This window comes from Aotus nancymaae, unplaced genomic scaffold (assembly GCF_030222135.1).
Source record: "Aotus nancymaae isolate 86718 unplaced genomic scaffold, 86718_ANA_hifiasm-v0.15.2.pri h1tg000011l, whole genome shotgun sequence".
Taxonomy (NCBI): domain Eukaryota; kingdom Metazoa; phylum Chordata; class Mammalia; order Primates; family Aotidae; genus Aotus; species Aotus nancymaae.
In genome coordinates this window covers 21,900,773-21,927,634 of record NW_026988422.1, presented here as the reverse complement: position 1 = coordinate 21,927,634, position 26,862 = coordinate 21,900,773, and the positions used below count along the sequence as shown (strand labels likewise).

General features: G+C 32.8%; 1 protein-coding gene across 9 annotated transcripts in view; it reads right to left on the bottom strand.

Annotated features, from left to right (window-relative positions):
• Positions 1 to 26,862, bottom strand: part of STXBP5L (syntaxin binding protein 5L) — a 440,807-nt gene that overhangs the window by 74,921 nt on the left and 339,024 nt on the right. For all 9 annotated transcript variants that reach the window (XM_064374676.1, XM_064374677.1, XM_064374680.1 and 6 more), the window contains one exon: positions 14,085 to 14,150. In XM_064374676.1, the coding sequence (XP_064230746.1) occupies positions 14,085 to 14,150 (66 nt within the window). The remainder of the gene's footprint in view (positions 1 to 14,084; positions 14,151 to 26,862) is intronic.

The following is a 26,862-nucleotide window of genomic DNA, read 5'->3' as shown; positions in this document are numbered from 1 at the left end:
GAAAATAAAGATAATCCAATAAAATTTCAACAAAAACTGCCTAGAGACAAGCAAGCAAACAAACAAAAACCCATGCTGGAATAAGCAGACAATAGTTCTAAATGAAAAATTTATGAAAGCCTATTTAATAAAGACTTACTTTATTTCAGTTAGATTTATGAATGTCTGTGACCACCACAACACCTAAAAATGAATCAAATTTTCTATAACTTCCCTAAAATAGAAAAATGGCTAGAGCTCTTTATGTGCCAGACTATTTTTCTTTAAATAGCCTTAGCATTAATTCTAAATAATACTAATATACAAAATACGGAAAATAACTACAGAACACCATGGTTATTTACATGATTACAAGGGGTCACAAGGGGTCTATATGTGTGACTATTTAATGTTTTAAAAGATTTCCATGATAAAAAGGAAACATATAAAACATTACATACCTTGGTGTATAATGATTTATAAATCATAATTTTGTAAAATGATTGTAAACAAATAAAATGTTGAATACTGCCAACAGAACTGTATGGTGATTTTTAAGAAAGCCTTTTTGGAAAGCTATCAAACACCGCCATCTAGGAAACTTGTGCTATTCATGGATTGGTTGGTAAAAATGTTCAGCCAAATGAATGTAAGAAAACTTACAATCGTTGGCTTTTGCCTACCGTACCAAGATCAGCCTTAAGATCTGTTGGCAGACTTAACTTTCTTGATCCTTTAACTGAAACAACAGAAAAAGGAAAAAGGCAGTTGTTAATAACATAAAATTAAAGAGGAATGTGGGGACAGTATGTTTTATAGTATTATTATTAAAACCCTGATGAACATTACATTTAGTGAGCATGTATGGAAGCAGAAATATTCTTCCAATATTAGCATTTTGCAACTCAGTAGTAAGTATTTAAAATGCAAATAGAAACATGTGAAAAGCAATTGTCTTACATTAAATAAGTGTATCTTTATATAATTGTTTTCATATGTGGTGTGACAAGTAATTTCTTATTTAATTTGAAAAGAACCAAAAATTAATTTCAGACAAATCTAATAGGTAAAGAGATATTGCAACAAATGTACAAGGTCATATAAAAATAATAATGAAATGTGTAAAAACCGATCAGCTCTGTCAACATTGTTTTTTCTAAATAGGAAGAAGAAAATTCTATTACATATGATTTAGTCAAGCAAATTTTACTATGTCTGGTAGATGAAATGATGACATCAGTACTGAATACTATAATGTTGCATGAAGTAGATAAGATAATCTTAAAAATATAAAATATTTGAAAATAAACATAATTATATTATATAAATCAAGTTATCTAAAAAATGCCTGTATAAACTAAGAAAACCTCTACAATTTATTTGAAAACTTTCCCCTTATTATTTATTTGTTAATGAAATTTTTACATAGGCACTTTATAAAATATTTAACTGTAAAGCATGTTATCAAAGAAAAAAATGCATTTGGAAAAATCACATTGGAAATCTATCTGTCAATAATTACTATAAGACCCAAATCTACTACCAATTAATTCATGAGTTAATTTTCTTATGAGTTATTTTCTTTACAACCTGAAATTATTTGTAAATGAAGAAGATAATAAGAGCAGAAAGAATACTCAATTTAAAATCAGAAAACATGTTTCACAGATTTCTGAATTGTTACTACCTAGTTATAAAACTTTGAGAAAATCCTTTCATCAGTCTGCAGCTTAATGTTCTTATCTGTCAAGTAACATTGTTGACAAGATCTGTCATGTTTCAGCTTAAATATTATTTATAATATTTTATAATAGGTTTTATAAACATAAATATAAACATAAATATACATTTCATGTGTCACATGAAATATGACTTGTCTTCTGATTTTTTTTTAAATCATTTAAAAATTTAAAGTCCATTCTTAATTCACAAGTCATACCAAAATAGGTGGCAAGCTGGATTTGGCCCACAGGCTGTAGTTTGCTGGCTATAATTTGTCACAGAAAGAAAATATAAATATCACTGGGCACAGTGGCTCACGCCTGTAATCCAGCACTTTGGGAGGCCAAGGTGGGTGGATCACCTGGGGTTGGGAGTACAAGACCAGCCTGACTAACATAGTGAAACCCCGCCTCTACTAAAAAGACAATATTAGCCGGGCATGGTGTCACATGCCTGTAATGCCAGCTACTTGGGAGGCTGAGGCAGGAGGATAGCTTGAACCCGGGAGGTGGAGGCTGCAGTGAGCCCAGATTGTGCCATTGCACTACAGCCTGGGCAACTAGAGTGAAACTCCGTTACAAAAAAAAAAAAAAAGAAAGAAAGAAAACATAAATATTATCACTCTCATAAAATATTGGCAGCAGGTAGTTGTCTCCATAAAAAGATATTTAAAATAATCCAATTAAGAGGAAGTCAAATCAGATTTTAATAATTTGGGTTTATAATGAGCACAAATAGATACTATTTATTGAAATATGACAAATTCAAAAATATGTGCAATAATTATGCTTCAGAAAAGGTTAATAAAGTCTGTTTTGTCAACTGACTCATAATTTAGATGGACTGAGGGGGTGGGGCATTTATTATCTAAAATAATCTTTTATTTAATTTAATTTTTTAAGAGGAACTCACTTGTTCTAATGTAAGGATTTATTTCTTAATTTGTCTTTTTCATTGTTTCTGTCTTGTTTTAAAATAAGGTATTCAATATATCTATACATAATAGTATTATTTACCTCCAAATAGATTACAAAGAGTTTTACAAAAAGAATAGTCTCTGCCTAGTATCAATAAGTTCAGATTTATAGCTGAACAGTGTGTGCAATGACAGGTGTCTTCCTACTCCCCACTATTCTTTCTGATGGAAAATTCATCTGGTTTCTATTGATTGGTGCAAAATTAATTGTGGTTTTTGCCATTGCTTTTAATGGCAAATAAAAATAGATGTTTTATAAAATGCCTAATGCAAAGATTTCATTAGCAAATAAATAATAAGGGGAAAGTTTTCAAATAGATTATAGGAGTTTTCTTAGTTTATTCAGACTTTTTTAGATAACTTGGTTTATAATAACATAATATAATTAAAAGTAATGGCAAAAAGCACAAGTAATTTTACACCAACCTAATAGTGACTACTCTGGCTCTCAAATCCGCTCCACGTTTTGGGATTCCCTTCCCCACTTCCTACCATCTACCTTTCTGGCATTTTGTAGAATACTTCCTACCTGAAAACTGGGGCCACCCTCACCTCACACATAAAATCCTCAATTGTATAACTGAAAGAAAGAAAAGGAATGACTAGATTGTGAGATTAATTAGGGAGCTTCCTTAAAAACAGTGTTAACAATAGGCCTCTGTTATTTGTGCACAAAATGATATTCCTTCTCAGCTGTCCAACTAGTAAAACTCCTCATGATCCTCAAGATAGCTAAAAAATCACTTCCTTTCTGCAAGTAGCTTCAAACTTAAGGCTGCATTTTATTCTTTTAAGTTCCATAGAACCTGTGCACATCTGTATTGTTACACGTAACACATTTCATTAAACTTGATATTTTTACTCTGTTATCCACTAACATTCTGAAACTCTGAGTTTTCCAAAGATAGGGCTGTATTTCCAATATCTAGTAAAGTATTGGCAAAAAGTAGTTATATAGTGTTTGTTGACTGAATGTTGAACAGTATAGTAAGAGAGTAGGAGTGAATACTCTACAGAAAGCCGAGCAGACTGAGAAAATACATTCATGCAAGTGTTAGAGAATATGTTACACAGTAACATTTGAGAAATTTGGGTTATGAGATGCATAAGGCAAGAGACAGTAAAAGGCAAGTAGTCTTGGAAATGCATAGAAAGAAAACAAATACTTATTAATCTATGCAATATGTTTATGGGAATATAGCTCTCCAAATTTCTTCATTTTTACTGTTATTTCAGTTAATGCATATGAACCACTATCATTTTGTATTATTAGTTAAAGGGGAATAAAGAAATAGGAATTTTACTACTCACTGGCTGAGCACACTATGCAGGGAAGAAAGCTGAAGAAACCTGGGTCAAAGGAATTTTAGAGATCATCAAGTCCAATATCCTACTCAACATAAATATTTGTCCTACAACTACTTTTTTTTTTTTTTAGTTGGAGTCTTGCTGTGTTGCCCAGGCTGGAGTGCAGTGGCGCGATCTCAGCTCATTGCAACTTTCTCCTCCTGGGTTCAAAGGATTCTCCTGCCTCAGCCTGCTGAGTAGGTGGATTACAGATGCCTGCCACCATGCCCAGCTAATTTTTGTATTTTTAGTAGGGAAAGGGTTTCAGCATGTTGGTCAGGCTGGTCTTGAACTCCTGACCTCAAGCAATCCACTAGCCTCGGCCTCACAAAGTGCTGGGATTACAGGCGTGAGGCACCATGCCTGGCCCATACGACATTCTTGACTTTCTATCTGTTTGAGTATTTCCATGATAGAACCTTCAAAAGTATAAAAAACATTCTAATTTGGGGTTGCTATAATTACAACAAAATTTCCTCCTACTCAAGTTCAAACTACTTTTCTTTACCACTTACTGATTTATCTCAGTTCTTGCCTCTGGACCAATAAAGAGTAATTAACTGATTCTTGTTCCCACATGCCAGATCTTAAAGCACCTGGAGAGACTTAGTGGACTCCTCCAGGTACCCTTAGGTCAGCAGGAATTTATATTTTAAGAAGCATTGCAGCTTATACTGACATTAATAGGTTGACAGATGACATTTCAAAAAGCAATCTTTTAAGTCTTCATGAGTATTAACCAACCTACAGGACTTTTACTCAGGGTACTTCCATACAAGAGAAGCCATATTGTTCTTAGTTGTTGAATTAGACATAGATGTGCATACAAACACGTATAATATATATATAACTTTTCTGGTCTTTTTAATGGGATTATGATTAGTTTTTTTGAGTAATTAAAATTTTTCATCATATTTTTTAAATCTTCCATTTTCTAATGAGGAATAGACAGTGGTAGTTACAAGGAATAGTAGTGTCCCTACTAGGAGAGGCTAGATGCATTTTTTTTCCCTTTGTACAGCTCCACACAGACATTCTTGCTTTTCTCCATGGTAGGTTTCCTGGCATTTGATGAAGTGAAGCCTAGTTTTTGAGAAAACAAATGAGCTGTATTCAAATCATGACTCAACCATCTGCCCTGGGCTAATAGTTACTTCATTTCAGAAAGATTGATGCTTCCCTTCTTCTGTAAAATAAGGATAATAATAGTCTATACTTCATAAGATTCTTGTCAGGATTAATGAAAGAAATGTGTGTAAAGCCCTTAGCATGTTGTATGGTATATGGCAAGCATTCAATGTTAGCTATTATTTTCATTATTAAACTTAGTTGGCAAGAAAAGATTGTCATTCTATAGTATTCTGTGCCAGAAATAATTTATCTGGGCAACATGTTCTACTGAAAATCTAGTGCCTAGGATTAAACAGCATACTTGATAAAGCCTCCAATTGTATATAATACTGTTATTTCCTCTGCACTATAGCATATCCTAAGATTCCACTGTCTTTTCAAGAGTGACACCACAAACTTGATTTATAATGGGCTTATTTATTTTCTGTAAAAATCTCCTTAAGTCACATTGTGCATCCTCACATTGAATGGTCTCTTTAATCCTTCACACTCAGAAAAACTCCCTGTGTTGGCTCACAAAAGTAACACAGTGAAAAGTACCATATGTAATCCAGTTGGAGTCAGGGAATATTAACACAGCAAGTGTTAGAATACTAATAATTTGATTTATTGTGCCCACAGTCCTGTTAGATTGTGGGCAAATTGTCAGGAAATTTTTGTTACTTTAACATGCTGTGGCATATTTTTTGAAAATTGAAACAAAATCAAAAACAAAAGAAAATCTGTAGAATTATACACTAAAAATGTGAATGTTATTCTACATAAATTATATATAGTCATATTTATTATAAATTTAATAAATATAACTAAAAAAAGAAACAAAATACATAGGAAAGCATCCTCACGGATTGGGTTAATTGCTTACCTAATGACATGTATCAAATTCTGAATTACCTAGAAATTGTTAAGTAGTATAGCATGAGAGACTAAAAATTATGAAAATGTAATCATAAGGATTCACTGATGGCAAAATACACAATAATAGTTATCTATAAATTCTGGCCTAAAGATCAGATGGTGGCCTAGCCTCACAATAGCAGCAGATTATAAACCTTTGCAAAAGTATTCATCTCTGCTCCTAGACTCATTCTTATCAAATTTACGTTCAATTATAGTATTTGCTGCAGAGTAATCAATAGTCTGGTGGCTTATGTGAGAATGAGGTTTTATGCTTATCCCTAAATAAAAATAGAATTGCAGGCATTACAATATGGTTTTGTCTAGGGGCTTCATGTGTCTTGATTGTATGGTTTTCTTCAATCATTTGAATATTAATATGCATTTTTGCTAACTCCTAATTCAATTCAAAGCCAATGGATAGTGCAGCCTGGTTCATCACAAGGATTTTTGCATTGGCTTCAAATAAGTCTCAGTCAGATCACTGGTTCTACATGTGAATTAAAATTTTAGAAACAGATTAAATGCTGAATCAAAATCTGCATATGGCTACTACTTTACTGGTAGATATCACAAAGAGATAGGTTAGAAGTTTCTAATTCAAAGCTTCTGATTAGTTGTTTCTTGTTTTGAAATGACAGTATTTACTTTTGATTTCCAGTGAAGAATTTTTACTTTGTACGGCTATGCTACAATGAATATTTGGAAGTCTAGAATGGTCAAAGGGACCAAGCTGAGTCTCTTCAGGCCATGAATGTTTACCACTGCTTTTATAATAACCATTACTATACATTATTGAGCATCTGTGTTCTGAACACTGGCACACAATTAAGTGTAAGAAACCTACTAAAGTTATCATTGTAGAAAGTGACAGGGTAAGGTCAAATTTTTCTCCAAAATTGAATTCAAAGCTATGCTACTGTTTGGTCCAGATATAGTCTTTAAAATAAATAAATACAACATTAAGTTAAAATACAAGTTGCTTAGATTACAATGTTTTTAGTTTATGTACTTATGAATTTATCTATTTACTGATTAACTGACTGGTGGGAATATAGTAACAAATTTCATCTGCCTCTCTCTTTCCCTAAACCAGAAATTAAGATAAGACAAAAACAGCTGGTATGTATATAAAGTTAAAAATGAAAAAAAATAAACAAAAACAAGCATTCTGGGGTTACTGTGCCATGGTAGAGCCATGAAAAGCCTACATATCTCTAATTTTGTTGCAATTTTCTCCTTTTTCTCCAAGATAAGGTTAAGATAAAACTGGCCAAAGAGATATTTTTTTTATTAGAATTTGCTCCAGCATAACATTGTTTAATATAGTGACTCTACTTTCATCTTAAAAATGTAATATATTTCTATTTGGACAATGTTAATGAATCAATGACTATTAATATAATATACTTGTTCAATAATTATAAAACTTCATTTCTGTTTAGGTTAATGTCTATTTTGAATTATAAACTTACAGGGATAACAGTTTTTCAACTCATTTTTTTTCAGTGTACATAATAGGAGGCCAAATAATTTGGGCCAAATAACCAGAGGTCCTTGACGGCTGAAGACTTGGGTTCAGACTAAGCCATTACTAGCAGAGTGACCTTGGGAAAGCTTCAGAATTTTTTCTTAGCCATAATTTCTCCATTCATATGAAATAAGAGCAATACTAATAATATACAGATATTGTAAGGATTAAAGATAATACATATGAAAAATACCTTGTTTGCTTTAAAGTCCTATACAAATGTTAATTATAATTTTTAGCAAAAAAGGCTTAATATATTCAAAAGGTGATAATGAACTGATTTATGAACTGTAAGAACTAAAAATTATTTTGAAAATAAGTTTTTCCTGAAACTTTAATGGTAAACTATATTTTTTCTGATGTTTCATGCAATGTATATTTCTGAAATTCTATTAAATTTCTTTGTTAAAACATTTCACAGCTCAGCTACTTTCCACTTTCTCACTGTTTGGATGTCACATAATTTTAACTGAGATTATTTTTTGTAATTCCTATATTAATTTTTACTATTTGATTTAATTAATGAGCAGTAGGGAAAAGGCACAGGCTTTAGAAACAAATATAACTAACTTGGAATTCCACCTCTACTCACTTACCCCGAGCTTTAGTTTTCTCATCAAAAAAGGCATATCCCAGGGGTGTTGTATTATATAAGAAAAAAATAAAATACTGTTTGAAAAATTGTAGATAACCATTATCTCTAAATTCCTTGGCTACTGACTTTATCTGGGGACTAGAATGTTAATAATTCATGCTTTGTAGCATTGTAAAATTGGCTAGAATCATTTTGCAATGAATGCCTAATTTAAGGAGACTGTACAACTTGTGTTTGAGTGTTTTTTTTTTTTTTTAACCCTGTGAGATAGCATGGGGTAAAAGAAAGCAAATGTCAAAGACAGCATAAAATTTAGATTATAGGACCTTCCTTTCTATTCACTATTTTCGAGAGATAACATTATCTCTTTGAGGCAATTTTTAAAATAAAGCTTCCATGATTATCATAGTTGTTTCTGATTACAGAAAAAATTTCATGGTATTATGAAGAATTACAGAGAAGTTTTTAAAAATCTCACTACTGTTTGGATCCTAAGATTTTGCTCTGTTGACCCCCCCTACTTTATTACAGGCCTGATAAAACTATTCAGGTTTAGAGTACGAAAACAACACTACCAAAATTTTATGGAGCATTTCAAAACATTTCACAAACGCCTTAGGGGTTCCTACTTCATATCTCATGAAGTAAGTGTCTCTGGCTTTAGTAATTGCTTCAGGGAAATGTGTTTTCATACACGATGAGGGACTTGTGTTTTCAGCACAACAAATAAGAAAGTTTAGAGACAAGTTGTGAAGTCTAGAAAATTGTGGATATTTGAATAACCTATTTGTTCATAAAAGAGATTTTCATCTTCCCCTGGCAAGTGATGTACTTGATTCCTCTGTCTCATAGCTGATATTTCATTCTTATAAAAGTCTGGTGTTGACTCAGGGGTTCTGGTAGCAAGTCCTAAAGGAAGGGAATACAAAACTATTGGCATGCAGTATCATAGCCTAAGTGAACCAAGAATTTTAACCTTAAAGTTGAATTTCATAATAACTATTTTGAAAGATCTGTATTTTGTACCTTTATCTAAAATAAAGATAAATACTGCCCTAAGAGAAGACTGTTTGGAGGGAGAAGAAAGGTTTCTGGAGACTATAAGAGGCCTTTAGGCACATAGGATTGCCCAGAAGGAGCATTCAAACTAAGCTGTAAGACCAAGCTGTGGCCCAATCCTGAGAACAACAGAGTTTGGTACTCCTTTGTTAGTATTTGTGACTAACCTCTATGATATTTTAATAAGGCCACATTTAATAAATATGTATATTTCTATCATCCTACCCTTCACTTGAACTTGATAACATAATAAATCTGTTGTAGATTGTGCATTGAGAATTATGAAGGTGAATGCCTATACAGGTAGCAGAGGTGTCAGGACCTAATGCTAGTATAGAAAAAGATATTAATCCAAGTAAAGAATTAGAAAAAAGGCATACATTCAAGTAGGACATTAGAAAACAAACAACTTTTTGAAAGACACAGCCCCACAATTGAAAGCTTGGTAAGTTTTCAATTCTTTGTCCAAATAAGAAGGATCTGTTTCCTTTAAGAGATTGTAGTCCTGTACCAGGTAAGTGAAGCTAGGGCTGATTGTTAGCACTTATCCTCTTGCGAGGTGAATTTGTAAAGTACAAGTTGGTGAGTGAAAAAAGGTTGTACAGCCTTTAAAAAAGTATGAACAATTTATATAATTAAAGTTTAATGTTTATTTATTCATTTGAAGTATGTTTATTTTGTTCATTAGTTTATCCTCAGTGGATAGCATAATGTCTAGCTGTAGAAACTGGAAATTATTTGATATATAGTTGAGTGAATGAATAGATAATATAAAGCTTTATATTATCTTGGAAACAGAACATTGGCATTCCATTTGACTCAACGGATTCTTCTAGCTCCAGTATCTACTCTTTTCTCCTGCATTATCCTCAAGGAAATGTTTAAGTCTGAACCCTCACTCTATTTTACCTGTAGTTCACTGGAGTATAAGGAAGTTTGAGATCCACATAGAAAATCATAGTTATAACCTTTCATCATATACAAAAATGAAATTGAGATTGGTTAAATATTTTAATGTAAGACCTCAAACAATAAGAATCCTAGAAGAAAATCTAGGAAACACCACTGTGGACACTGGCCTTGAAAAAGAATTTATGACTTAAATCCTCAAAAACAATTGCAACAAAAACAAAAATTGATGAGTGTGACCTAATAAAACTAAAGGGCTTCTGCACAGCAAGAGAAACAATCAGTAGGGTGGACAGACAGACTACAGAATGGGAGAAAATATTCATAACCTACACATCCAATTAAAGTTATAATATCCAGAATCTATAAGAAAGTCAAACAATTCAACAAGCACAAAACAAATTCTCCATTAAGAAGTAGACAAAAGACATGAACAGACACTTCTCAAAAGAAGACACAAGCAGCCAACAAACATATGAAAAAACGCTCAACATCATTCATGAATCATTAAAGAAATGCAAATCAAAACCACATTAAGATACCATCTTAAACCAGTCAGAATGGCTATTATTAAAAAGGTTGAGCGTGGTGGTTCACGCCTGTAATCCCAGCACTTTGGGAGGCTGAGGCGGGCGGATCACGAGGTCAAGAGATTGAGATTATCCTGGTCAACATGGTGAAATCCCGTCTCTACTAAAAATACAAAAATTAGCTGGATGTGGTGGTGCCCGCCTGTAGTCCCCGCTACTTGGAAGGCTGAGGCAGAAGAATCGCTTGAACCTGGGAGGCGGAGGTTGCAGTGAGCCGAGATCATGCTACTGCGCTCCAGCCTGGGCGACAGAGCGAGACTCCGTTCCCTCCACCACCAAAAAAAAGGAGAGAGAAAAGGCAAGAATAGTATCGGCTCTTAAATGCTATGTATAATTTTTTTTTTTTTAAAGGGAGATATACTCAGATACAAACATAAGGATGGTCATTGTTAGAATTCATGAACTATTTTTGAGGGTATAAATCAAGAATATTGTTATTAGGAGGGCATGGCTGCTTTTCTTAATTTCTCAAAAGTTAGACTGTATTATACCTTTCTAGTTTCCCTTAATAACTCCTATTGATTCTAAAAGGTTATCAAAACACTTTCATTATATTTTCATTCTTTTCTACCTCTAGAGACAATACGTTTCATTAGTTTTGTAAACTCTGCTGTTAAAGTCTTAAATTTGCTTATTTCATAGTTATGTTTTAGTTTTATGTAATTGGGCTAAAAATTCTGCATTCACCCAAACCATACCTTTTCTGATAATCAAGATTGGATGCAGCAATTCCTACAACAGCAGCAAGAGATTGTAGAATGTAGTTTTAGGTATATGTGTGGCTATGGTATATGTATTGTATTTGTATTTTGGAAATAATGGGCACATTGTCCTTTAAATGACCCTCTAATATAGCACAATTAATTATCATTTTCTTTGATGGAAAATGAATAAAATAAGCAAATATTGTGATGATTTCCAATATTCTTATGTAGTAAACTCCATTAGTACTTTTCCCAGAAGGATGCATTGCACGTGGTTTAACAAATATAACATTTAATGATCACAAAACTGTTATAAGGAAAAAAATCTCTCATTCCTCAGTTATGAATACTTACAATTTAAAGTTGCTACTAAAGAAGAGTGGGATCTGCTCAGTAGGCCAGTTATCAAGCAAAGTATTGAAGTGACAAATGAATCTTATCACAATCCATCATTTCCCCAAGTAACATAATACAAAAATAGTCAAAATTTTCCTGCTTTGAAACAGTCCACTTAATTGCATGCACAGTTTTCTGAGTCTGCTTGGAAATTAAAAATTAAGTGTAGTGGTTGTGGTGGTGTTTCTAAGCCTGCTGTAACATTAACAAAAGAAGAAACATCATAGGTAGAGGGCTAAAAACAGCAAATTTACCAAAAACAGCAATTACAATAATTAATTATGAATTATTGAAAGCCTTATCAATGAGACTGGGCACAAGAAAAAAAAGTCTATTTACACCACATCTATTCAATATTGTATTGAAGGCCCTAGCCACTTTCTTCCTTTAGAAGGAGAAAATGGAGCTTTCGTTTTCACCAGGGGCATCCTTGGATACACAGATAATCCAAAGAATTTTACAAACTACAAGAATTAAGAAATAGATTTAGCAAGTTTTCTAGGTGCAAGCTCAACATACAAATATTAGTGTATTTTCATATTCTAACCACAATTAGAAAAAGAAATAAAAATAACACAATAATAGAAAAAAAACAAACACAAAGGAATAAATTCAATGAAAGATGTGCGAGACCTCTACAAAAAACCCCAAAAATATTGCCGGGAGAAAGTAGACACACAAATAGAGAGATACTAAATGAAAAATTTAATATTTTTGAATATGTTAATTCTGCCCAGTTGAACTATAGATCCAACGAAATTGTAATCAAAATCTAAGCGTTTGTGTGTGAACTGACAAATTCTTTCTAAAGTTATATGAAAATACAAAAAAGCTAGAACAGCTACAATGATATTTAAAATTTAAAAAAAATTATTATTATTATGTTTAATGAGACAGATCTTGCTGTGTTGCCCAGGCTGGTCTCTAAACTCCTGGTCTCAAGTGATCCTCCCTCCTTGGTCTCCCAAAGTGCTGGGATTACAGGCATGAGCCACTGTGCCTGGCCAGCTATATGTAACTTTGATTTAGGATATTGAAGATTTATAACTATGGGAAAATGTGATCAAAGTAATATTTTAAAAATATTAATTTTACAACATGACATGCAAAATTAATCATAAGAGGGAGAGAGAGGAAGTACAGACACCTACTAGAATATTTGTACAATACCATAGGTATGGAGCAATAAATACCTAAATTAATTAGGCTGGTGTCAATGAGTATGCAAAAGGAAGGGTAAACAAATAAGACAATCTTTACAATAAAACCAATAGAATAAGCATTAAAAATGTATGACCAAAAGAAAAATTTACATAGGATTTAACTAGATTAGATATAGCCTAGATTCCTGAAGAATAAGAATAAAGAACTAACAGCTTTTCAGGGATGGAATAAATAAATTGAAGAAATGCTGCAATTCTAAATTAATTTCTACAAGTCAAAATTCACTGCTTTATAATGGTATTATTAAACTTTTATAAATTTGTACAAAGTTCAAATTAAAATAATGTAAATAAAAAGGAATTACAATTTCTGGTTATTCTGTAAAAACAGATCTAATGATTTTGATGCTTACATACTTACATAGAACTATATACACATTATAGAAAAATTAGAATTATCAAATATATAAAAATTTTAAACAACAGGCAAACCACTCATAATCTTACCACCCAAAAATTACTGTTAATTTTTTTTTTTAACGTATAGTACCTTAACGATTTATCCCTCGGAATCTTTCTTCTCACATTTTAAATATATTTTAATGGGTGCAACTTTGTCTTGATGTTCTGCTTCACATCATATTCTATTATCATTTTTCTTTGTCAATAAACATACATGTTTCCAAACTGTGGTCCAGAGGAATGGTATTATTTGCTCCTGCATATATACTGTCTATTTCCCATTAATTCACATCTAACCAGAAGATGACAAGTTTCTGTATATTATCAATTTTTATTTGATACTTATTGTTATTAATGTATCTGCAAAATAACTTTCCTTTAAAATGTCTTTTAAAGTGTTGCACTTATACCTCTGATCTTAATTTTATGTTGAGATAAACATATTTTAAAAGACATTTATTTGTATTTGATATTTAAAATCAAATTTGCTTACAGTAAATTTAATAAATGGAATTATATCTAATTACTAAAATTATAAATTTCGCATTATAAGGATCATGAAAAAAAGCAATAGATTACTGCAGTGAATTACCAGAAGCCTGAAAAATGCCACTCACGTTTACCTGAGGTAGGAGACTTGCAGCGCTCAAGTTCTAGGGGAACTGGACTGTCATTCAGTTCAGTTAAACCTGAAAATACAATGAAATAAAATGAGATAAATTTTGCTAGCATTTTGTAGGTTATTCTTATTTCTTAATTCCTATAAGTTTAAAAGTCTTTTTAAAATGTGAAAATTACTTTACTACGTCCAAGCTATGTCAATTATTCTGATTTTTAAAAAATATTTTTATTCATTTTTTTTCTTTTTTATAGAGACAGGGTCTCACTATGTTGCCCAGGCTGGTCTTGAACTCCTGGGCTCAAGCAATCCTCCCACCTCAGCTTCCCAAAGTGTTGGGATTACAGGTGTGTGCCACCATGCCTGGCCTATTCTGAAAATTTGTTTAAACAAGTGATACAGGAAAAAATAAGACACAGTAGCTGATTGACATAGAAGAGTATTTAAACATAGATGGTACAAAGATATAAAATCCCTTTTCATTATTTTTATAAGAAATAGCTACTTTAATAAATGACCCAATTTCATTTGAAAATAGATCATAAATAATAAGAATTAGAAGGAATTTTAAAAATACCTAATCAAATATCCTTTCAGGAGATATGGTTATTGGCTTTTAAAAGATCTTTAAAAACTGCTACAAATTCTAAATTGTATATTCATTTATAAAATATAGTATTGTATATTATGTACTGCATTTTGTTTAATATCAAATTCCTTATAAGCACTATATTTTTCTCTTATTTCTAATATTTCTTAATTTTTATTCTGCCACTTTTCTGACAAATACAATAGACACAACAGATTAATAAACATTTTATAATTCTCTCTACTTGCCAATCTATATTTTTATGGCATTTGTAAAATGTTCTTCATTATGGTTTTTCTTCCTTTGTTGGAAAGTCTCACACTTTTTCCTTTGTGAAATAAATATTCATAGTTTCTATTTTAATCTGTCTCCATGCTCAGAAGCACTTGAGAGCTATTTTCAATGACCAAAGTAATCTTTGTTCCTATTCCTTCCCATCACCCTCTTCTTTATACAATTTGAAGCAATAAGCTTGCTGTAGGTCCATAAAAATCACAGAATTTTGGAACCAAAAGGTGCCTTGTGACAACCTAGCCCAACTCTTGTGTTTTATAAGTGAGAAACTGTAACTTCAAAGAGTTTAAGCTATTTATTCAAAGTCACAGAAGTAAGTCAATAACAGAGCTTGACTAGGACACGGAACTCACATTTTTACATACTATATTATTCTGCACTCAGATTTCAATTGCTTATAGAGCTCTGAATACCAACTGAAATGCTTAAGTGTTTGCTCTATTTCTTACTTCACTGAACATTTTCAAGACTTTCAATTTAATGCTCATCCAATTTAAAATTTCTGTTTTATAACATAGTACACATAATATTTACTGATATAAATATTACCATTAATCTGGAAATAGGCATTCATCAAACTAAACTATGCTGAACACAGTCTTAACCTTAGATATAAAAATTAGATAGGAAAAAGTTTTGCTAAATAAGCAATAAATGTTAATCCACAGAGTTGCTATAAGAGTATTCCAGGAACTCCTTGAAAGTGTACTGACTTAAACAGTCTGTGTTATCTGATAGCAAATTAGAAACAGCAGGTTATAAACAGGAGGAGAACTCGAAACATTAAGAAAAGTAACGTGGAACAACAGCCAAAGAATGGGCAGAGAAAGGAACTATAATGACTAGTGAGTGAGTTATCTGGGACCATTTAACAGAGGTGGGGGTTTTACAGATCTCTAAAAGGGTTTTAAAGACATCATTATAAGTCAAGTCAGTGAATCAAATTTATTGAATGCCTACTGTGCCACACATTCTTTGTAGTAATTGTACTAACAGCAACAAATGTCTATTATTTTGTACCTAATTCTCTGCTAAATACTTTATATACATTTTTTTCACACCTACCAATACAATGAGAAGGGGTTATAATATTAACCCCATCATACAGATAAAAGGAACACAGGTGATTACATAAATTCTCCAAAGTTAAACAACTAGGAGGTAGGATGGAATTTTGTCACTATAATATAGATAGTAAGAAAGTATGATGTACATGTTAGAAAGAGTTTCAACAAAATTTTAAAATACAAAATTTGGTGGTTAAAGAGTTAAGTTCATTTATCTGGAAAATACCATCTTTTCTATTTCTGTACTGTCTATTGATTCTGTTGTTTTTCCCAGTTCCTTCTGAATTCACCTACTTTCCTGAGGAAGGTAGGAACTAAACTGAATATGGATCTAACAATAATACTAAAACTACTTCCATGTGCCAATTTACAATGTCAAAACCCTAAAGTAGTTTTATAGTCATCATCATTAAATACTATATAGTTATTCAAAACAATCATTATTTAAAAATAAACATTTTTTGGACTATAGAAGTAATGCTTTGTCCCTCTAGAAAACTTGGAAGATACAGGAAAGTGATGGGGGGATTAAAAAATACATAATTTCATAATAATTTTGGCTTTTTCCTTCCTTCTTTTTTTTTTTTTTTTTTCTTGAGACAGAGTATCACTCTGTCGTCCAGGCTGAAATGCAGTGGTGCCATCTTGGCTCGCTGCAACCTCCTCCTCCTGGGTCTCAACCAATTCTCCTGCCTCAGCCCCCCGAGTAGCTGGGATTACAGGCGTGTGCCACCAAGTCTGGCTAATTTTTATATTTTTAGTAGAGACAAGGGTTCACCATATTGGCCAGGCTGGTCTCGAACCCCTGACCTCAAGTGATCCACCTGCCTTGGTGTCCCAAAGTGCTGGGATTACAGGCGTGAGCCACCACACCTGGCCCCTTCCAGGATGATTTTTAATCCAATAAAGACAGTTTCATATTCTGATTTTTCTAATAACATTTATTTCATAAACAATTCCACCATTTAAAAAAACTTTTATCAAATCTTTATAAAGATATACCACACATTTTATCTAACAGTCCTCCATTGTGAAACATTTGGATTTTCCAGTCTTTATCATACCAAATAATGCTGCAATAAATGACTATATGTGAAAATCCTTGATTTATGTTTTGCCTTTAAAGAGTTCCATAATTTCCACTATGGTATGATAGGGGCTGTCCATTTTGCATTCTCCCTAGCAACGTACAGGAGTTCCAATTGCTCAATATCTCCACCAACACGAGGTTTTAAATTAAAATTTTAGTTCTTCTGGTCATAGTAATATCTTATTATGATTTAAATTTAAATTTCCCTGATGACTATTGATAGTTGGAACATTTTCATGTGCTTATTGGCTAATCATATATCTTCATGATCCTATTCCAATCTTTGGCTTATTTTTTATGTTGGACTGCTTATATTTGTGTTATGTAGTAGTAAGAATTCTTCATATATTTTAGGTAAGAATTATTTGTCAAAAATAGGCATTGTGAATATTTTCTTTCAGTATGTAATTTATCTTTTAATTTTCCTAATGGTGCCTTTCTTTTTTTTGAGACAGTGTTGTTGCCCAGGGTTCAAGTGATTCTCCTGCTTCAGCCTCCCAAGTAGCTGGAATTACAGGTGTAATTACATGGTGTAATGCCATCATGCCTGGCTAATTTTTGTATTCTTAGTAGAGACATGGTTTCTTGGCCTTGGCCTCCCAAGGCACTAGGATTACAGGCATGAGCCACCACGCCTGGCCTCTTAATGGTGTCTTTTGATAAGCAGAAATTTAATTCACTTGAAGAACAATTTATTATTATTATTATTATTATTATTTCTTTTGAGATGGAGTCTCGCTCTGTCACCCAGGCTGGCGTGCAATGGTGCGATCTTGGCTCACTGCAACCTCCGACTCCCTGGTTGAAGTGATTCTCCTGCCTCAGCCTCCCGAGTAACTGGGATTACAGGCATGTGTCACCACACCCAGCTAAGTTTTTGCATTGTTAGTAGAGACAGGATTTTACCATGTTGGCCAGGATGATCTTGATCTCTTGACTGCGTGATCTGCCCACCTTGGCCTCCCAAAGTCCTGGTATTGTAGGCGTGAGCCACCGCACCCAGCCAATTTATTATTTTTTAATTGCGATTTCTTTATGATTCCTGTCTAAGTAGTCGGTGCCAAACCTATGGTCATGAATATACTATTCTTTGGTTTTCTTCAAGAACTTTAAAAATCACTGGTTGTGACATGAAGTAGGGATTAAAGTTCATTTTTCCTCCGATTTGTTTGCCCAGTTGTTCCACCATTATTTGTTAAAAAGACTTTCGTTATTGATTTTTATTGGTGCCTTTGTCAAAAACAAATTGGCCATGTATGTGTGGATCTATTACTGAACTTTTTATTCTGTAATGATTGGGTTTTCTTTTTTCAGTTACCACACTACCATAATCAATGTAGCTTTAAGGTACATCTTGACATCAGGTAGTAAAGTCCTCCAATTTTGTTCTTCTTTTCCAAGAGTGCTTTAGTTATTCTAGATCCTTTGCATTTCCATATAAATTTTAGGATCAATTTCTCAACTTCTACAAAAAATATGTTAAGTTTTATTCTAGGACTGTGATAAACATATAGCTTAATTTGATAGAATAAAGATCTTTTAAAAATTGAGTCTTCCAATCTGTAAACATGGTAGTCCCCTCCATTTAAACAATTTTTTAAATCTTTCTTTCTGCAATATTTTGGAGATTTTGGTATTGAGGTCTTCTACATAGCATTTTTCCAGCCATCCAATTCTTTTTTGATCTTCTGTCTAGTTCTTGTATCCATTTTTAAAAGTGGAGTTTTGAAATTTCCAACAATTATTGTTGAATTTCTCTTTTTGATCATGTTAGATATTGCTTCAGATATTTTTGTAACTCTGTTTTTTGGGACATTCATGTTCATAATTACTATATCATCTTGATTGACACTTTTATCATTACAAAAGCTCCCTCTTTATTTCTAGTGACATTTTGTTTGCTTTAAAATCTATTTTTTTAATGGTATTAGTATAGTAACTTCAGTTTACTTATGGCTGTTGTTCATATGTTCTTTTTCCATTCATTTTCAACATATTTACATCTTTAAATCTAATATCTCTCTCATAGACAGCATATAGTCAGATCTTGACTTTTAAAAAGAAGTCTCATAATCTATGTCTTTTGATAGGATTGTTTAATCCCTTAATAGTTGGGTTACACTTGTCATTTTCCTTTTGGTTTCCTCTGTCTTTTCTTATTCGGATCCACTAGTCCTCTTTTACTGCTTTGTTTGGCATTAAGTAAATATTTTCTTGTGTAGCCTTTCATTCCTTTAATTAATCTTTCACTATATATTTTGGAGATTTCCTAGTGGAAAAAGTTACCATATACATCTTAGAACTTATTGTATACATCTTATCAAAGTCTACTTCAGATGTATACTGACTTAATTCCAGTGAGATACAGAAATGTTAATTTGTAATAGCTGTATTCCCTCTTATGTGCTGTTATTGGTATACGAATTAAATCTATATGTTTTACAAACCCAATAAAACATTATAATTACTACTTTATATACTTTTATTTCTTTTATAAAAGCTAAGAAATAAGAGCAAGCATATATTTATAACCTCTTTATTTACCATTTACCATTTTTTGTTATCTTTATTTGTTCTGGTGAATCCAGGCTATCATCTGGAATAATCTGTTTACTTAAACACAACTTTGTTCCCATTCAGTTCCTTTGTGCTGTTATTGATAGATGTATTTTATTTCTATATGTTATAGATCCCCAAATAGCAATTATATATATATGTTGTTTTATAAACTGTGTTAAAAATCAGCTAAGAGAAGAAATAATTTATACTCTTTCATAATTACACAGTTACCTTAGCAATGCTCTTTGTTCCTTTGTGTAGATTTAAATTAAAATCTAGGTTCACTTTCTTTCAGCCTGAAAAACTTCCTTTAGTATTTCTTGTAAGGTGGCTCTGCTAGTAATATATTCTCTCAGTTTTTGTTTATCTGACAATGACTATTTCACCTACATTTTTGAAAAATACTTTTGCTGGATATGAGTTTTTCTTTAAATTTTATTTTAAGTTCTGGGGCACATGTGCAGGACATGCAGGTTTCCTACGTATGTAAATATGTGCCATGGTGTTTTGCTGCACTTATCAACCCATCCTCTAGGCATTAAGCCCCACATGCATTAGCAATTTATCCTAATGCTCTCCCTCCCACTGTCCCCACAACAAGCCCAGTGTGTGTTGTTCCTCTCTTGATATAAGTTTCTTGAATGACAGTATTTTCCTTTGACAATTTGAATATGCCATCCCATTACCTTCTGGCCTCCATTGTTTCTGATGAGCTGTTATCTTGTAAGAGTTCCGTGCATGTGACAAGCAATTTTTCTCCTATTGCTTTCAAGATTTTCTTTTTGTATTTGCCTTTTAGCGTATTTCAGCATGTTTACTATGATGCATCTGGTTGTAGATATTTTTCCATTTATCCTCTCAGAGTTTACTGAACCTCTTGAATGTGTAGATTAATGCTTTTCATAAAATTTGGGAGGTTTTTAGTCATTATCTCTTCAAATATTTTTCTCCTTTCTCTGTCTCTCCTCTCCTGCTAATCTTATTATGTATATGTTGGTGCACTTAATTGTGTCCCATGTGTCTGTGAGGCTTTTTCTTCATATTTTTTTTCTCTTTGTTCTTCAGAATGCACTGTCTCTATCAATCTATTTTCAAGTTTATTAGTTGTTATTTTTGCTAGTTCAAATCTGCTGTTCAGTCCTACTACTGAATTTTTCTGTTCACTTATTGTACCTTTCAACTCCAGAATTTCCATTTGGTTCTTTTTGTAATTTCTATTTCTTTATTTATGTTCTCTATTTGATGAGACATTGTCATCATAGCTTCCTTTACTTCTTTAAGCATAGCGTCTATCAGTTCTTTAAGCATATTTATAATGGTTGTTTTGAGCTCTTGGTCTGTTCAATCCAACATCTGTGCTTTCTCACAGGAAATTTTTGTTGCCTTTTTTTCCCTGTGACTGAGCCACACTTTGTTTCTTTGCAAGTCTCATGATATTTTGTTAAGAACTGCATACTTTAGGTAATATATTGTAGCACTTCTGGGTACTAATGACTGATTTCTCTCTCCCTTCTCCAGTTTTTGCTGTTTGCTTATTTATTTGTTTAGTGACTTGGCTAGACTATTTTTGTGAGGTTCATTTCCCCTACTTTTTGAAGACTTTGGTGTTGCTTCTCAGAAGGCACAGTATTCCGTATGCATAGAGTCAATCTGGGATGGCAGTAATTTTAGCAGGGTTCTCTTTGACTATCTCCTTCATCTCTCTGTTAAGCTGCCTGTCTCTGTTGATATCATATATAGCTATTACACTGCCAAATCACAGCTGGGTAATTGCTCTATTATTTTGTTGTTTTTAAACCTTAGCATCCACCAGATGTTCTATTATTTTTGACAGTCCCTTGGGACATATATTGTACAGTATTCTGATCTAATTTAATTTGATAAGGGATAACTTTTGAGGCTAGTCTTTGAGGTTTAAATCCCAGGAAGACTCTTCTTAGGAGTCTCTTTCCTTGGTTCTCACTGGTGAACTAGCTTACGTATGGCCTAGTTTGTTGCCCCTAATTAAGAGGTGCTATCAATTACTTCCTCTCATTTTATTATCAGCAAATTTCCCACTGGTTTTGAGAGCACGCTTGGGCTTGAACTTTCCCACACTCTTTCATATAAGGCTAGTCACTTTGGGGAGGGCTTTGAAGCTCTCTATTCCTGTAGACTGACTTTCCTTCCTGGTCAAAACCTTGAGCCACTAGTCTGGGCCCTGGGCAAAGGTGGTATCCTCTGGTCTTCTCGGCTTATCATTTCTAGCATATAACTTCTGCCCTATGAGCAAGATGGGGTAAGGGCAATCAGGGACTCAGTATTTATGGTACTGAGGTCTATGCTTGGGGTAGAGCTTCTGTCCTGTGAGTGAGGGATGGACAGAAGGGAGCCTCTGACCTCTTGGTAACACTTCCCAGGAATTTGGTCTCTTCAACTTGTAGTTGGAGGGGATGAGAAATGCTGGTAACCTGGAAGGGGAGAGGAATTAAGTGAGTTGTGGTTCAAGTGCCACAGACTCTCATTGCTTCTACCAAGTTTCAGTAGATTTTCATGAATAAATATTTCTTCATTTGCTATATGCCCTTAGGACAATTTCCAGAGACTTTACACGGTTGTTTTAAAAATAGCTTTCACCAATTATGTTTTTCCACTCAGGAATAGGTCCATGATGCTCCTCAGGCTGCCAGCTGGAAGTCTATCCTGTATATGGTATTTTTCAAAAGTTCATTTCCAAATTGTTTGCTGTTATTTATATAGAAATATAATTAATTGTCTACTGACATGCATTCTTCAATCTTGCTAAATTCCTTATTATTTTTGTAGTTTCCTTTGGGTTTTCTACATACACCATCATCAAGTAAAGAGAGTTTTAACATTTTCTTTCTAATCTTTAGACATATTATTTTTTTAATCTTGCTTTTTATCCTTACTAGGTTATCAACTACAATGTTGAATAAAAATGACAGTCAACATCCTCCCCAGTTATTGATTCTAGAAAAAAAATATTCAGTATTTCACAATCAAGTATGATGCTACAGATTTTTCATTGTACGATTTATTCTATTAAGGAAATACTCTTCTATTCTTGTTTTGTTAAGGATTTTTATTTTAAAATATCTAATTTTGACAAATGTTTTCACATGTATTGAAATGATTGTATTATTTTCTCCTTTCTTATGTTAATCAGTATTTTACATTCATTGATCTTCAAATTTTAAACTTTCATTCCTGGGATAAATGCACCTTGGTTATGATGCTTTATCTTTCTTTTATATGTCTGTTTTCCATTTGTTAATATTTTATTTCTGATTTTTGCCTGTAGTTCCATAAACGAGGCAGGCCTGTACTTTTATTTTATTGTCTTTGTCAAGTTTTAGTTATCAACATTGTGCTGGTTTCAGACAAACAGTTGGAAAGATTTCCTTCTTCTTATATTCCCTGGAAGAACTTGCATAATATTGGTGTTACTTCTTCCTTAAATGTTTGATAGAGTTAACAAGTGCAGCCATCTAGGGCTTGTAGTTTTCTTTGTTGTGGGTATTTAATTTTGAATTCAAAATTTTTAATGATAGGAGTTACTTATATTTTTCAATGTCTTTAGTGTCAGTTTTGGTAAGTTTTGTCTTTCAAGGAATCTCTTAATTTCATCTAAATTGTCAATGTCTGGGAATAGAGTTAATAATATTATTTTATTATCTTTAATGTTTGTAGAATCCACAGTAATGCTTTTTTTTTCACTCCTAGTATTAATTACTTATGTTTCTTCTTTCTGGATCAGTATTGTTAGGGTTTTATATAATATTTTTGAGAACTGTTTTGGGGTTTTGTTGATCTACTCTGGTTGCCCTCTATTTCATTCATTTTTGATGATTATTATTTCTTCTCTTTACTTTGGGTGGGTTTCATTGCTCTTACTTTTTAGTGTCTTAATCAAGAGTTTTAGGTCATGAAATTGAGACCAAAAAAAAAAAAAACTAACATAGCATCTAATGTTCTGAATTTTCCTCTAAGAACTGCTTCAGCAGCAGCTCATAAATTTTGATATGTTGTGTTTATATTTTCACTCAGTTCAAAAATATTTAAAAATTTCCTTTGTGATTTCTTTTTAAAGCCATTAGCTATTTAGAGATGTTTAATTTTCAAGCATAAGGACATTTTATACATATTATTGATTCCTAATTTAATTCCTTTGGTGGCCAGAGTATATTCTACTTAATTTCAATTATTTGCAATTTATTATAACTTGTTTTATGGCCCAGTCTATCCTTGTGAATGTTACATGTTTACACGAAAAGAATTTGTATTTTCAATTGCATTGTGTAGGTCTGTATATAATTAGATCAATTTGGTTAAGAGAGTTGTTAAGTGTTTTATAACCTTACCAATTTTTGTGTATTTGTTCTGCCAGTTACTAAAGAGAAATGATGAATTTCCAGCAATGATGGCAGAATTGTCTATTTCTTAGCTTTGCCGGTTTTTGCTTCATATATTTTGAATATTTATTAGGTTTGTGCAAGTATATAGGATTTTCATATCATTCTGGTAATTTATTAATTTGAACAATTTATCTCCTTGCCTTGAAGTCTACTTCATCTAATATTAATATAGCCATATCAGTTTTCTTGTGGTGTTTTCATGGAATTATTTTCCCCTTCTTTTACTTTCAACCTATTAATTTTTTAATAATTAACGTGCATCTTTTACAAACAGCATATACACCGTTCTTGGTATTTGTTTCTTTTTAGTCCTGTCTCAGAAGCTCTTTTTCTTTTTTGGAATGTTTATTCTCTTTACATTTAATATAATCTTTGGTGGGGTTAAGTTTATTTTTGTCATCTTTCTATTTGTTTTCAATTTGTCCTCTCAGTTCTTTTTTCTACTGTTCCTCATTTCTGTCTTTTGAGAAAATAAAATATATTTAGTATCCCATTTTATCATCTCTTTGGCTTCTTGGTGATATCTCTCTGTTTTATTTTCTTTAATGGGTGTTCTAGGGACTATAATGTGCATCTATTTATTAGATTCATTACAGTCTATCTTTAATTATTCTTACATCACTTCTCCTATGTTGATAAAAACAACAGTATAATTCTGTATACTTTTCTATACTTTGTGTTACTATTGTCATACATTTAACTTCTACATGTTATAAATCCCATAATACATTGTTAGTTCTTAAAGAGTAATGAAGAATTTAAGGAAAGATAAAATATCTTTTTATGTTTATCCACATATTTATTACTTCCAGTGCTCTTCATTCTCACCTGTATTTCTAATTTTCCATCTGTTTTTTTCTTCTGATTTAAAAATTTTCTTTACTATTTCTTATAGTACAGATCTGTTAATTTATTTGCTTTCATTTTTGAATGATATTTTTGCTAGATATAGAATTCTGGATTGACAATTATTTTTCCTCTAGCACTTAAAAGATGTCATCATATTGTCTATGGCTTCCACTATTTCTGAAGGAAAAAATCACTCATTATTCATATTGTTTCCTTTGTGTATGTGTGTATGTTTCAGTATTGCTTTTACAATTTTCTCTTTTATATTGGTTTTAGTGGTTTGACTATGAAGACTTTCTTTTTTTTATTTTTATTTTTTGAGGGTAGCATTTTTTATATATATTTTATTGCATTTTAGGCTTTGGGGTACATGTGAAGAACATGCAGGATTGTTGCATAGGTACATACATGGCAGTGTGGTTTGCTGCCTTCCTCCCCATCCCCTATATCTGGCATTTCTCTCCATGTTATCCCTCCCCAACTCCCCACCCCGCCCCACTGACCCTGCCCTAGTTCCCCCCTACCACAGACCTCAGTGTATGATGCTCCCCTCCCTGTGTCTATGTGTTCTTATTGTTCAACACCCACCTACAAGTGAGAACATGTGGTGTTTGATTTTCTGTTCTTGTGTCAGTTTGCTGAAAATGATGGTTTTCAGGTTCATCCATGTCCCTACAAAGGACACAAACTCATAGTTTTTATGGCTGCATAGTATTCCATGGTATATATGTGCCACATTTTCCCTGTCCAGTCTATCATTGATGGGTTTTGGGCTGGTTCCAAGTCTTTGCTATTGTAAACAGGGTTGCAATGAACATTTGTGTGCATGTGTCCTTATAAGAGAATGCTTTATAATCCTTTGGATATATGCCCAGTAATGGGATTGCTGGGTCAAATGGAATTTCTATTTCTAGGTCCTTGAGGAATTGCCACACTGTCTTCCACAATGGTTGAACTAATTTACACTCCCACCAACGGTGGAAAAGTGTTCCTATTTCTCCACATCCTCTCCAGCATCTGTTGTCTCCAGATTTTTTAATGATTGCCATTCTAACTGGCGTGAGATGTCAATGTAGTTTTGATTTGCATTTCTCTTTTTTTTTTTTGAGACGGAGTGTTGCTCTGTCGCCAGGCTGGAGTGCAGTGGTGCCATCTTGGCTCACTGCAACCTCCACCTCCTGGGTTCAAGCAATTCTTCCACCTCAGCCTCCCGAGTAGCTGGGACCACAGGCACGTGCCAACACGCCTGGCTAATTTTTTGTATTTTTAGTAGAGACGGGGTTTCACCATGTTGGCCAGGATGGTTTCAATCTCTTGACCTCATTATCCACCCACCTGGGCCTCCCAAAGTGCTGGGATTACAGGCGTGAGCCACCGCGCTCGGCCTGATTTGCATTTCTCTAATGACCAGTGATGATTAGCATTTTTTCATATGTTTGTTGGCCTCATATATGTCTTCTTTTGAAAAGTGTCTGTTCATATCCTTTGCCGACTTTTGAATGAGTTTGGTTTTTTCCTGTAAATCTGTTTTAGTTCTTTGTAGATTCTGGATATCTTTGTCAGATGGGTAGATTGCAAAAATTTTCTCCCATTCTGTTGGTTGCCGGTTCACTCTAATGATTGTTTCTTTTGCTGTGCAGAAGCTCTGGAGTTTAATTAGGTCTCATTTGTCTATTTTGGCTTTTGTTGCTAATGCTTTTGGTGTTTTAGTCATGAACTCCTTCCCTATGCCTATGTCCTGAATGGTTTTGTCTAGGTTTTCTTCTAAGGTTTTTATGGTGTTAGGTCTTATGTTTAAGTCTTTAATCCATCTGGAGTTAATTTTAGTGTAAGGTGTCAGGAAGAGGTGCAGTTTCTACTTTTGCACATGGTTAGCCAGTTAACTGTGGTTTTCTTTGTACTTTTTTTTTTTTTCT